The sequence below is a fragment of the Monopterus albus genome, unplaced genomic scaffold, assembly GCF_001952655.1.
Source record: "Monopterus albus unplaced genomic scaffold, M_albus_1.0 scaffold4.1, whole genome shotgun sequence".
Taxonomy (NCBI): domain Eukaryota; kingdom Metazoa; phylum Chordata; class Actinopteri; order Synbranchiformes; family Synbranchidae; genus Monopterus; species Monopterus albus.
Window position 1 is genome coordinate 1575473 of NW_018127884.1, and position 13566 is coordinate 1589038.

The 13566-nt window shown below is 40.4% G+C and overlaps 1 protein-coding gene across 1 annotated transcript in view; it reads left to right on the forward strand.

Moving 5' to 3' along the window:
* The window catches only part of LOC109964526 (protein diaphanous homolog 3), a 170432-nt gene that overhangs the window by 98783 nt on the left and 58083 nt on the right, over nt 1-13566 (forward strand). Inside the window, exons 27-28 of the mRNA XM_020607896.1 lie at nt 5841-5936; nt 6598-6660. Of these exons, the coding sequence (XP_020463552.1) occupies nt 5841-5936; nt 6598-6660 (159 nt within the window). The remainder of the gene's footprint in view (nt 1-5840; nt 5937-6597; nt 6661-13566) is intronic.

Here is a 13566-nt window from a genome sequence, read left to right on the forward strand (position 1 = left end):
TGCTACACACTGCTACAACCAGGTCATTGTCCTGATGATAAGTGCCACATCCTGTTGAGTGAAGTGGTAAAAGGCATTAGTCCAGGCCTGAATAGAGGGTAGACATCGATACACAGACAGGCTGCATGTCCAGACAATGGAAAACGCCAGTCTGAACAGGCTCTGATTAAATAGATGGTGATTGAAGTTTTGCTACAGACAGGAGGATAACTATAGCCATTTCCCAGAGGTGGAGGTTCAGCTTTGTCTTGATTCTGCTCCCAGACTTTATTTCTTTGTTTTGTGGTAGAGTAAACTCCATTCTACTTGCATCTTCTTGTTGATCTGACTACATTTGTACATATACATTTGTACATCTAACCACAGATTATTTTTGTTTTTTCCCCAAGAAGCAGATCACTCAAACGAAACATGTCACAGTAGAATTCAATTGGCTCAGTTCCTCTTTTCTGTCATTACTAAAATGTGGGACTTGGAGCTTACTGTGGACCTGCAGCGAAACAGATGTGCAGACACTCGTTCTATTCTTTAAATAGACGTCACTGATGCCTAGAGTGGCTTGTGAGAGTGTCTTAATTTTTTGTGGAAGTAAAGAAAAGAGTCTCTGTGCACATTGCACACCTGTCATTGGAGCTCTGATCCCAGATGCAACACAATAGAAAAAGGCAGGTGAATTGTGCACATCAAAGCAACAATCAGTAGCTCTGCTGCCAGAACTGGGATACTACTCTTCACTGTCTTGTTCCTCTCCCTATTCTTTGTTCTTTTGCCACATCCTTCTCAACACCACCTTTCACAAACTGAATGGCTGTTTTAAACTCTTTTCACAGCTACTAGCTTGACTAATATTCATCTGTCATGTGTTCCTCATCCATTACTATTACCATCCATGTGACGTCTCTGATCTCTCTCTCGCTCTCTGTTTGTGAGCATGTGGGCGTAAGTATATAAATATGTTTTATGAATTTAATGTTGGGTTGTCTGAAAGCACTTCTTGTCTACACTCCATAAAGCAGTTTTCAGTCTCAGCCTGTCTGAGTTTCTTCTGCTTGATGTGTAAAATTGGACTGTTTTTGCTTCCATATATTCCTGAGGCAGGGGATCTGAGTGGGTTTCGTTTTTCCTTGCCTCCTGAGGCACACAAAATGTTTCATGTTTTTGTGGGTTGGAGTCAAACAGAGTACTACACACTAAGGCACAAACTGGAGGTTGCCATAGATTGATCTGCTCCCCTTTGCTTGTTTTCTGTGTGATTGCTGTATTTTTGTATATGTGTCTATGTGTGGTGTGGGGAATGTAAAGCTTGCTGCCTGTGATGAATTACCACAGCAGTGGAGACAAATTTGGATGTTGAAGAGCGCCGGTTTTGCACGGAAATTTGTGCTGCCTCTCAGCTTTGTGTAATGATGAAGAACTAGGTGCATATCAGCCAGAGGAGGAGTGCAACTGTTGCAAATGAAAAGCACAACAAATGCACACATCGAAGCAGGCAGGAGAGGAACTGGGCCATGATATATCTACTGTGTGTGTGCTTATAGTCGAAGCCTTGGGCACGGGGTTTGGAGCCACAGCCCACCACCCCAGGGACCCCCTGCCCTCAATACAGGAGCTTCAGTGTAGATGTGGGTTTGCTGTAAAGAGACCATGTACTGTGAAGCTGAGTGGCAGTTTTTATAGAAAACCCACCATGGTGCCGCATGGCACTGTATGTGTGAAAGAAGATGAAAATTTCAGTTTGCAGGCCCCATAGTGCAGTGTGACTGTGGCGGTTGTTAATGAGTCATGAATGTCTCAAATTAAAAGACATGAAGAGCAGAGCTTGTAGGCATCTGACAGAGGTGACAAGCTTAACAGGTTGATCACTGACAGTCCTCATTAATTGTTTATGAAATAGATCAATGCTATCTGGGTCTGCACACTCAAATGAGAGGCTTGCATGATAATCGTCATGTTCATGTTGACTTAATTCAATACGCAAAATCTTTCACATCTGACTCGTATGTTTTGTTTAGACCATTTATAACATGATATAATATATTTTTGGTCTACAAAAAAACTTTTATCAGACGAGCATGCAGTTATATAACATTTATATAAGTTGTAATCTGCTCTTCTAGTGATAAACTGATTTTAATTGTGTGTTCAGTCACAACCTGTGAAGCTGGCAATAAGCATGTCTCGGAACAGTAGACTAAATCAGTCACAAACACTGTATGAAATTCTCACGAATTTGTTTTTTTACAAAACAATTACTTAGTTACTTCCACACTTTAAGAGACATCCTCACCTTAATAAAGGTTATGGCTGAGCATGTAGTGGCTTATGAACCGCCTTTATCTCTCCACCAAAATTATTTAGCCTACCTGGAGTAGTATCTTTTCTGCATTGCATAACTTCTATGCATGGTTAAGATTTGGACATACATGTAGATACTGATATAACTATCAATCTAAATATAAAGTTTTTTAATTAAAATATCAGTTTACCATCTAATGTGGCCACATGGCCAACTGTCTTTTCCTTATTTAATAGGTCATACTATGAACAGTCCCTAGTCCCCCAGTGAACAATTGAACAATAAAATAAATATATAGGGCTATTTATTTGGCCTGAAAATATAAATAGAGCTCTTGGCCTAATTTATTCTAACATGATCATAGCTGATCATAAATATAATATTGAACAAAACCATAAGCTCTACTAAGGAAGGATTTATTACTGTATTGTTGTATCAGATTGCATTAGTTTATAAACTTCAAAGTCATGTATCTAAACCCATATATGCAATATAATCATACTTGGAAGATTACTCATCTGCACGTTGCGGCTCTCTTCTTTTAAGGGAAGCCGACCGACCAGTCTGGGTCACTGCTGGTACGACTGGCCCTAGCTCAGCCTTCTGGCAATGCTGTATATGTCTCCTGCTAACAGTGTACAGTACTCATCATTCCCCTAATTTCACTTTACATAGATGATGTTGAAATTTTCCTTCTGTTCACCTAAATTACAAAAACATGATTGTGATACCCAGTTGTTTTTTAATGTGTGCTTTAATGAATGTTTGACCCCATGTTTACCAGAATACATTAATATGGAATATAATGACCTTTTGCCCATTAGAGGACCTGGTAGCATCACAAAGTCTTAGTCTGAGTCATAGAATTGGGAATTGGATATATATTTTCTGTGTGTTATTGTTCCACAGGGACTTGTCAGATGAAATGGAATGAGTGAGAAAAACACACACAACCTTAATCAGAGCAATGTCCTCCTACCCTTTACTAAATCAGTGGTTGGACCCTGCAGTCACACCACAGCTGAGGGTACAGCTTGCCCTCTATGCAGCCAGTGAACTTGTAATGACTTTCCTAGCGCTGACAAATCTAATGTATACCTGCTTAGTACAGCACACACTGTCTAATTGTATTTGAACATATGAAATATCTCTGTTATTACTACACTCTTATTAAATATGTAGACAAAAATGCTAATTATGAATACTGCACCATACATTGTGCAGCCCCAGAAACGGTACACATGTTCACAGTGGCAGACCGTGCATTTCGTACCTGAGCCTTCAGTGGGGACTTACCTGATTTAATTCACCTCTTAATACCACCATACTACCAATTATAGAAACCATCAATACTATACAAAAATGCAATATAATTAGCGTGGGATTACAGAGAGAGAGAGAGAGAGAGGTATTTCGCATATTGAGGGTGAATACCATTTTTACTAAAGCAAGAAACCCAGTTAAGACAACTCTAAACCTCTACACTACAACTGCAACTGCGCTAGGTTCATCATCCAGAGCAGTTCAGAATCAATACTTATTTAATAACATGACAAAAACATACAAAATTTAAATTAAATGCATCATACTCACCAGAGATGCTATTTATTTATATACTAAATCCATCTTCATGGAGGTCATCTCTGCGTTTCACTTCCATCAGTAAGTCCTTTTCTAGTTTTGCTCTGACCAACCAATAAGAGGACAGAAAAATGCTGACATCATTGTGGGCCAGCCAGCTGGCCCTGTGGGGCGAATTTGAAATCTGATTGGTTAAAGAAACAGTCGCATTGCTAATGCAGTTTAAGTGACATGGGCCAGCACTTCTGATTCTAAAGGCCCTGGGCAGATTAGATTGACATGGCAACACATAGAGTTTGAAATCTGATTGGACAAAAAATCTAACATCCACATACACTTACTGGAAGCGGTGCAGCCAAGAGAAATACTACGAAATGAAGAGAATAGACTGTTGGGAATAAATTAGTACAATTTCATGGAACAAATATTAGAATTTAGGTTGTAAATGTAGGTCAGTGCTTCTGATAGTGTTTAGGCCAGCAGAGAAGGCCTTGCCTGCCCACCACTGCATGTTCACTGTCCTTATCCTGTCACAGTGACATGACTGCCGGAGTTGGGCATGATCCTTTGTTCTGGGAAGCAGCACAAAGCAACTGAACTCAAGACATCAAACAAAAAGTTCAGAGCCGAGCTCTGTTTTGTTGCCACAGTTTGCATACTGCCTTTTTACATCTTGTATAATTTCAGTGTATATTTTTTGTTTGCAATATACAGTAATTATCACCAAGTGGTTAAACATAAGAAAGGCTTATAGTATTCAACTGAAGATGGCAGGAGTAAGCACTCAGATGTGTCTGACTTTCAAATCAGTGACCAGTCTTATGCAGATCTTGCCAAGAATACATGCACACTCATGGATGGCAAAGTTTTCACCAACTGTCAAATTAGTGTTTTTTTTTTTCTTTTTTCAACTTTTTTTGTTTTGTTATTAGAGAAGCGCAAAGTTTGCACTAACATCATCTTGCAGTTTATTTCCAAATACTATTTCCTGTTTTCTTTTTTTTATAATTTTATTGTAATGCACTTTCAGACTACTATCTAGAACACTAAACTAAACATTAAAATGCAACTGATAAACAACAAGAAAATGCATCCAGCAATTGATTTTATTAAAACTGCCACTCTAATTGCAAGCCTCTCATTAATGCCAGTGTGTCAGTAGTGAAAATGTACCTTTATAAGTGGACAGTTCAGTGACAAAATTTAAAGACAACAAAGAGGCAGAGTTGAAAAGGCTATGCACACAAATTCACATCTGCATGACAACCACAGTATAAACTTTTTATTAAAAGTGCCGATTGTCTCTGAACATTCCCATGTACCTGCTATCTGTTTTCCTTCTCATGCACTGGAGGCTGTTTTCACTGCAAATCATAAGCCAGGTCCATCATTCTGCCTCCAGTGTCAGGGCCAGATTTTCAACACAGGGCATGATTTACATGTTATACCTGCAAAGCCTTTTCTTTTCTGCATTATATCTACATTCTGGTTGTTCCCTTGCTTCTACAAAGTGAAGACTTGATATTTTGACTCAGAAGTATTCTGCAGTAAATGCTGTGAAATACTTGACAACATTCTGCATGTCCCTGTACATCTGCCTCTATTGTTGGATTATATCTTTCATGATACCGAATTCATGAGTAAATAACACAACGTGACAAACACCACAATATGTACACATGCTGTCTTCTAGAACCCGTAGACTTGTTGCTGGATTTCTTGGAGCAAGTTACATTGCATTTTGGGCAATTGACTTCACTATAGAGCTACAGCCATGTGCACTACAGCGCTACATGTGATATCACAGGTGCTTGTTAAAGCCTTTCCATATTACATGCGGCCTGCCACTGAGTTCCAAATTGTTGCAACTTCACCGCTGAAAGAAACTACACTTTATTTTATTTCTTTACCTCTCCTTTGTCTTCTAACACCCTCTCATTTTTCTTCTTCCTGGATTTTTCAGAGAATGATGAGACAGGTGTGATGGATAGTTTGCTGGAAGCCCTACAGTCAGGAGCTGCATTCAGAGACCGCAGGAAGAGAGTGCCAAGAGCCAGAGGTGAGTCTGTTATTCTTTACCTACATTTAGACACAAAGAAGCACACAATAAAACCTTCTACACATATTGTCTAAAAAAAAAAAAACTGAGGTCAATGTTCTGAGTCCAGTCAGATATTCAAAAATCATAATGAATTGTGTTCTAAAGCTGCCAACTTGCACCACTTGCATATTCATGTTGGTGTATTTTTTGTGTGTTTTGTTTTTAAAAACTGACTCAGTTGAATGCATCCACAGGTTTTCATGCCATGGTGCTATACACTCTCATTCTCTGTCATTTGCAAAATACATTAGTTTGTTGATTGCTCACATGCTTGCTAGCAGAACAACACCAGAGAATCCTCACCCTGACGACATTGCTATAACCTAGTGATGTTTGGAGCTCTGTAAAAGACAGTACACTCCCTTTGTTTCCTGGAAGTTTTAACTCTAAATCTAGGATTTGAAAAAAATGGAAAGAACACACACAAGATGGATGTGAATCCAAGATGGATTGAATTTATTGCTCATTAATCCTTAGGATGAGTTGATAGCTGTGCCCTTAAACATAGTATTTCTTGGTAATGAACTTCACAGGCATTCTTTCATCTCATTTATGCATCTGTCTGATCCCTCCTAGCACTGTACATGTTGGCATTATTTGTCCACTGCCCTCCTCACAGATAACCAGCAGCAGATGATCAGCCCCAGCTCGTTCCGCCAGGTTCTCAGGCCCGTTAACCATGGTAAAGAATAAAACAAATAATAAAAAAAACTCACAAAGCTAGAACCTCAAGCATGCGCAGCTTTGCCTTTGATTTGCTGTTGGATATTTGCCTTTTACACATCTTGCAAATAATGCTAATTCTTCTTGACTGTTTATTTGTGCTGCTTTTTTGTGTGTCCAGTGAACTTTTCAGTTGTCCCTTTGCCTTTTTGTGACCTTGTCTGTGCCTTTTGTGTGTGTGTGAAAAGCCATTGCTGAAACAGCTTGAGGCAGTGCCATGTGCTGAGTCTGAGAGAAGCAGGGTCAAGATTATTTGGAAGCAGTGTGTGGGCTGTTCTGGCAGCTCAGTTTGATAAGGCTCCTAATTTGTTCAGTGACTGCGACATTTTGAGTTCAGCTACAGTACAGATGTCTGTTGTTCAGATCAGTGTATGAGTCAAATGCCTTATGTCTTAATTTTCTCAAAGCTGACCTATGAATTATTTTTCATTAGGAGTGAGGCATGTGCAGTGTGATCAAGCATACAGACTAAATGATGTGTTAAAAATTGGGTGTAAACTACAAGTATCTTAGAACATTTCAGATGCACTTCAGTGCTGCCATTTAAAAACTATGTTAATATATTAATGTAAAAATGGCAAGGGGTCATATGTCTAAGTGTATGACTTCCTGGGAGTGAAGACCGGATGGGATACTAATTATATACCACATTAAATTGTCCTATATGATTAATAGTTATGAACAGATATTTTACTTTGCTGTTGTTAAAATAAACAGCAGCTTTCTTCCCTTGTCAAAGGTTTTCTACAATCATTACAGAAGCACTTAAAGAATTGCTCTGTAACTGTATTACCTTTTATTACTTGTAATTGAAATCCCAGTGGGCTGAGTACAGGCACACATGAATAAAATTATTCACGCTCAATCCACCCACATCATTGATGGCAATGATAAAAGGCCTTGCTCTGTTGTTCTGCTCCAACTTATCTGAAATTAGATTGGAAAGGGACGAGGGGGAGGGAGACATACAAGGTGGGAGGAAAGAGACAGATAGAGGTGGCTGTAACATAAGCAATGGAGAGAAGTGGTGTGAGGAAGAAAAATTGAGCTTGTTGGTAAGGGTCAAACTAAGGAATATTGTATAAGGAAGAAAAGAGGGCTGCATATGGAAAAAGGGGGCTCAGATGCTTTTTGTGTGTAAGAGAGCATGAGAGAGTCAGTAAATGTAAGACAGAACAAGCCAGAGCTAAATTGTATTAACAAGGGATCCGGGTAAAAATAAAGTGCAGTGTGTAAAAGCTGCTGTTCACTGTCCATATTGTGAAAAGACTTCATGGTGTGTTATACAGGTAAGAAGGTCCTGGAAGGTTGCTGGCCCAGATGCCTCCTGCTGGCAGCTTCAGACATGACTTTGTTGATTTATCACGCTAAAGGCTGTAGCCTGTCACTGCAGGCCTCGTACTTACTGCCAGCCTCCCAGAGCAAACACAGCTAATTACTTTTCTCTGCCCGGCCCCAGCACCAGCTCAGCCCTCTCAATGCCCATTCATCTTAATTTCCCCCTCTCTGCCATCTGCCTCCTAAATAACACTCCTCCTCATTTCCCTACCATCCTATATCCCCGCTGTCTTCTTCTAGACTCTCATGGCCTGAATGGCCCTCCCAAAACATAATTGCCTTTTATTGGTATGGAGTCTTTCCACTTCTCGTGTCTCACCCGTTCTCTCCCATTTCCCTTCCCTCCCTCTCTCCTAAGGAGATTCAGGCCTTAATTGCCTTGGGTTTAGTCGCCGGAGTGCGTGAAACCCACAGAATGCTTTCAGTTTAGTTGGGAGGTGATGAAGTTTAGTCAACAGCACAAGCACTTAAACAGCTGCTTTCACTTTCACACAACCCTACCACCTCCTTTCCCCCAGTTTTAAATACCCTTTAATAATTGATCTCAGGGGGATTTCTACACTCCAGTGAAGCAGCAAAGAGAATTAAAACAGAAACATCTGTGTCCAAAGATACTGTAATTAGTAGTGAAGGGGAAAGATTTGAATGGTCAATCTGAACCTGCATGTTGCTATTAAGCTTTTGCACCAAGAAAGATTCAATCAAGTGCAGCGGTCTCTTGTCTACAGAAACAAATCAGATGGCTGGTAGAGTGTGATGAGACCACAGAGTAGTTTGATTATGGCTATAGTGCTTCATAGCCATGATGAGTGCGATGCAATAGAAAATAGGATAAAAATTTCTGGCCTGTCTACTCCACTGTTCAATGCACATGAGGGGCACACGTCGTTCCTTCCCTTCTTTTTTCTTCTTTGGGTTAAGTTAGGCTCCCTGAATTCTTCTCCATTTCCTCTGTCTCTCATCTCCTCTCCTCCCCTACTCATAAATTGGCTCAGCACACTTTAACATGAGCCAGCAGCTAAGGTGTTCAGCTTGGTCTGCAGTCTCTCTCAGCACACACATATACATAAAAGTACACAGACACACTCACAGACTTCAGGGGATGAAGGTAAGCAGGCTTTGTGGATGGCTGTGGCCTGGGTTAGGATAAGGCTGTGGGACTCTAGGGCTCCTCGGCACTCTAAATTGGATTGGGCTCCACAGAATGATAGATCGATGGTGGTTAGCCACACAGGTGTAAGAGACTTATTGAATCTATAAAGCAGCCATAGCTTTTAAACTGTGTCCTTCTGAAAACATCTCTCCAGGCACTGTCTGGTCATTTCAGCCATCTTTGCAAGCTCTCATCACAGCCACCCTGACTCCCAGGCTGGTATGTGCACATGCATGTTGAGGACATTCACATAACGGCACGCTTTTAGTCACTGTGTTGACAGAGAGCAGGAGCCTCTTAAGTTTGTAAGATGGCACATAGGAGTGTATGTGTGTACTATAACGCCCTTGGACTGGAATGATTCGTTATGGGAATGTGGTGAGGAGCAGAATCTGTGAAGGGGTAAATGTCTCTGTCTTTAGGAGCAATTACTTTAGATGTCTTTAGTGTCGCCTGACCTAACAATTATCATGTATGATATAGCTCTGAACTAGAGCTTAAAATTGATGTAAAGGTCACTTCACAAAGTCAGTGAACCCCTTAACCAAATGGAAACGGGAGTTATTTTTCCTTACTTGCACTTGAAAGTGTTATGGTTTTCACCCTAAAAGCCAGCCTCTAGTTATTGGAGATCCTGTGTGCTATCTACTGGTCGAATCAATTTTATGACCCTTCTTTCTGAATTTATGTTTTGTATATAATGTTGGATCATTGGTTCATGCAGGCAGCTTTTCAGCACAGACTTGAAATGGCTCAGGTATAGGTGCAAATGGTAGTCGGAAATGACTAATAGACTTAATTTGAGACTCAGCCCACAGTGTCTTTCCGAGATTGTGGTGAGGAAATGATTAAGACAAAACTGGGGAGAAAAAGTAGGATAAAAATGAAGTTGGTTTCCTCTCAGCTCCTCTGTCGCTTCTGTGCTCACATGTGAGACATTGATGGAAGCAGTAAGAGTCAGCTGCTGTATATTTCTAAGGCTCAACTAGTGGGTTCAGCTGCTAGATGCTTGCCATTTTTGATTGGGGCTTTTATATTCTGTGATATGTGGATTCCACAGCAGGTTACTGTACCCTGCATATTGCATATGTGTGTTTTCATCCCTCTTTTACATTTCTCTCTTTTCATATTAATGTCATTTACGGGACAAAGCTTCACATCCTTCTGAAGTTTATTATTTACTTGTTGACTTTGTTTTGTCTGTGCTTTATCTCCTTTCTGGCCTTGTTGCTTTACCCTAGACATGACATAAGCAGTAAAAGAAGAGGTTATTAAATCATTTCTGTGAGCTCAAGACAAAAGGAAGATCATGGTTGCTTTCCTTCCTAGATCTATGTGAATTGATACTAGATGTCAGTTTTTTTTTTTTTTTGTTTGTTTTTTTTTTTTTGAAAGTGCAACTGTAGAAGTTGCTGATTTATCTGCATTTGGTCATAATATATCATCCACACATCACATACAGCCCGAGAGCTTTTCATTAAAGTGACAGATTATTGCAAGAAGCTTCTGTTCCTGAACACAGTGTTCACTCTCCAGCTTTCACACATAATGCACTCGTGCATACATGCATATAAATTGTCATCTTAAACCCTGTGTTTTAATGATGTGCAGGCAAAACGTTAGAGGCCATTACTGGGTTGGAGAATTTGCCATATCGAAGATTTGGATGGGTGTACCATACTCTGTGTCATCTGACCACTTGGAGTCACAGTGTCTCTCTTAATGCCACACTTGATTGGTGGGTTAGATGTTTAACTATTCTTATAGACAAAGGCATATCCAGATGGGAAAGTGCACCTTGACCTGCCTTTGTCTGCCTGAAGTGCTTTACTTCGTGTGTGTGTGTGTGTGTGTGTGTGTGCATGCATGTTTGAGCCTATGCACACATGCATTGAACAGATGGAGCAAAAGGGCACCTTAACAAAGTGGCTAGTGTAATTAGGTCCAGCCAGGCAGTGAAACTTGTAGAATAGTAATTGAGGGTTGTACAGAATGATGAAGGAATGATTTTTTAAAAATACCTTTATTCAGGTTTCAGATGTGCTCCCTTTTCCTGGAATTCCCTGCTACATGCTTACACACTTAGACTCAGTCACACATGGAAGCTGCTCAGTGTAATGCAGTCTGATCTCTTGGCCACTTAACAGTCCTTGAGTAGTTGGTGATTTATTGCACCAGATTTATTCTGCTAGTCTGGCAATTGAACCAGGGACTTTCAGACACAAGCCACTGTCTCTAAGCTTTAGGTTGGAATCAGCTTGAATCAGCTTCTTGGGATAACTGAATGGTATTAATTTCCAAAGATACCATGTGCAATATATATAGTACAGGCAGTAATTAACATGAAATATGTTTCTGTTTGAAACCTTTTGGCTATAGATTATGGTTTTCCATGTGGCCTGCCACTCAGTGTGACTGTAGTGCTGTCTACTCCCAGTGTTGCCTTAGAGGTGATAATGAAAAATGGCTTTTAATGGCTCTCAGTTGGGCTATTATGTAAGTCCAGCATCCTGAATGTTAAGGGGCCTTTTCAGTGAAATGTAGAATTTTGATGTATGCATATCATACTGTGTTAAAAACCAGTAATGACTCTGTAAACCTATTCTGAGAAGGCAAACTTGGATGAAATTATAATCTCTGTAATCCATGCACAGTTCAAAATGTAAGAAGAGGATAAAGTGCAATGGTGTGCTGTATATGGTATTCACTTGACTGGTTGCATAGCTGATGACACCTTCCACCCCACACACTCCCACTTCAGACTCCTTCCTTCAGGGACAAGGTATCAGAGTCTTCAGGCCCACTCCACCAGACTTACAAACAGCTTCATCCACCAGGCTGTGAGGATGCTGAACACCGCTCACTACCTCATAATACCTACTTCTGCCCTTGGACCGTAACCCACCACAGAACATAAAAAGATATAAAAAGACTACCCCTGCTGTTTGCACATACATTCCCCCTTTTGTTATATTACAGGTTAATCTGCTGCTGACTGTTGTGGAAACAAAAAAAAAAACTATCTGCTGTTTTACCTTCTGTTATATTACATGTAAATCTGCTGCTGACTGTTTTTTTTTTTTTGCTGGGATAGCTGGTGCTGTTGGTCATTTGCACTGCTGTCTATGTATACCTTATATGCTATTTGCACCTCATCACCAACGCCCTGGTGATGCTGAACCATCTGACAATCTCCTATGCTACTGTCACTGACAGTACACGGTTTTGAGCCACAGCTTATTGGCTGTACCGTTTAGATTTATCCTAATTATGTTAATCCAGTTCTATTCTATTTTTATTCTATTTTAGTTCCTAAATGTTATGGCACCCAATACTAGGTGAGAGAGAAACAGTATTTCGATTTTCTGTATTTCCTGCACATATGGTGAATTGACAATAAAATCCTTGAACCTGGTTAGAGAGGTCAGTTTAATGGATGAGAGTAGCGTAGACACACACAAAAAGGGTGCGTTGGTGCGGTGGGTAGAGCAGTCGTTTCCTAACCAGAAGGTTGAAGGTTCGAATCCGCCTGCAGTCCACGTGTCTAACTGTCCTTGGGCAAGACACTGAACCCTCCCGTTGCCCCGATGGTTAGAACCATCGGTTGAGTTGGCACCACAAATGGCTGCCATCGGTTCTGTACCAGAAACAAATTCCTTGTGTGTAACATACGTGGCCGATAAAGGTGATTATCCTGATTATACAGTGGGTACGGAAAGTATTCAGACCCCCTTAAATTTTTCACTCTTTGTTATATTGCAGCCATATGCTAAAATCATTTAAGTTCATTTTGTTTCCTCATTAATGTACACACAGCACCCCATATTGACAGAAAAACACAGAATTTTTGACATTTTTGCAGATTTATTAAAAAAGAAAAACTGAAATATCACATGGTCATAAGTATTCAGACCCTTTGCTGTGACACTCATATATTTAACTTAGGTGCTGTCCATTTCTTCTGATCATCCCAGAGATGGTTCTACACCTTCATTTGAGTCCAACTGTGTTTGATTATACTGATTGGATGTGATTAGGAAAGCCACACACCTGTCTATATAAGACCCTACAGCTCACAGTGCATGTCAGAGCAAATGAGAATCATGAGGTCAAAGGAACTGCCTGAAGAGCTCAGAGACAGAATTGTGGCAAGGCACAGATCTGGCCAAGGTTACAAAAAAATTTCTGCTGCACTTAAGGTTCCTAAGAGCACAGTGGCCTCCATAATCCTTAAATGGAAGACGTTTGGGACGACCAGAACCCTTCCTAGAGCTGGCCGTCCGGCCAAACTGAGCTATCAGGGGAGAAGAGCCTTGGTGAGAGAGGTACAGAAGAACCCAAAGATGACTGTAGCTGAGCTCCAGAGATGCAGTC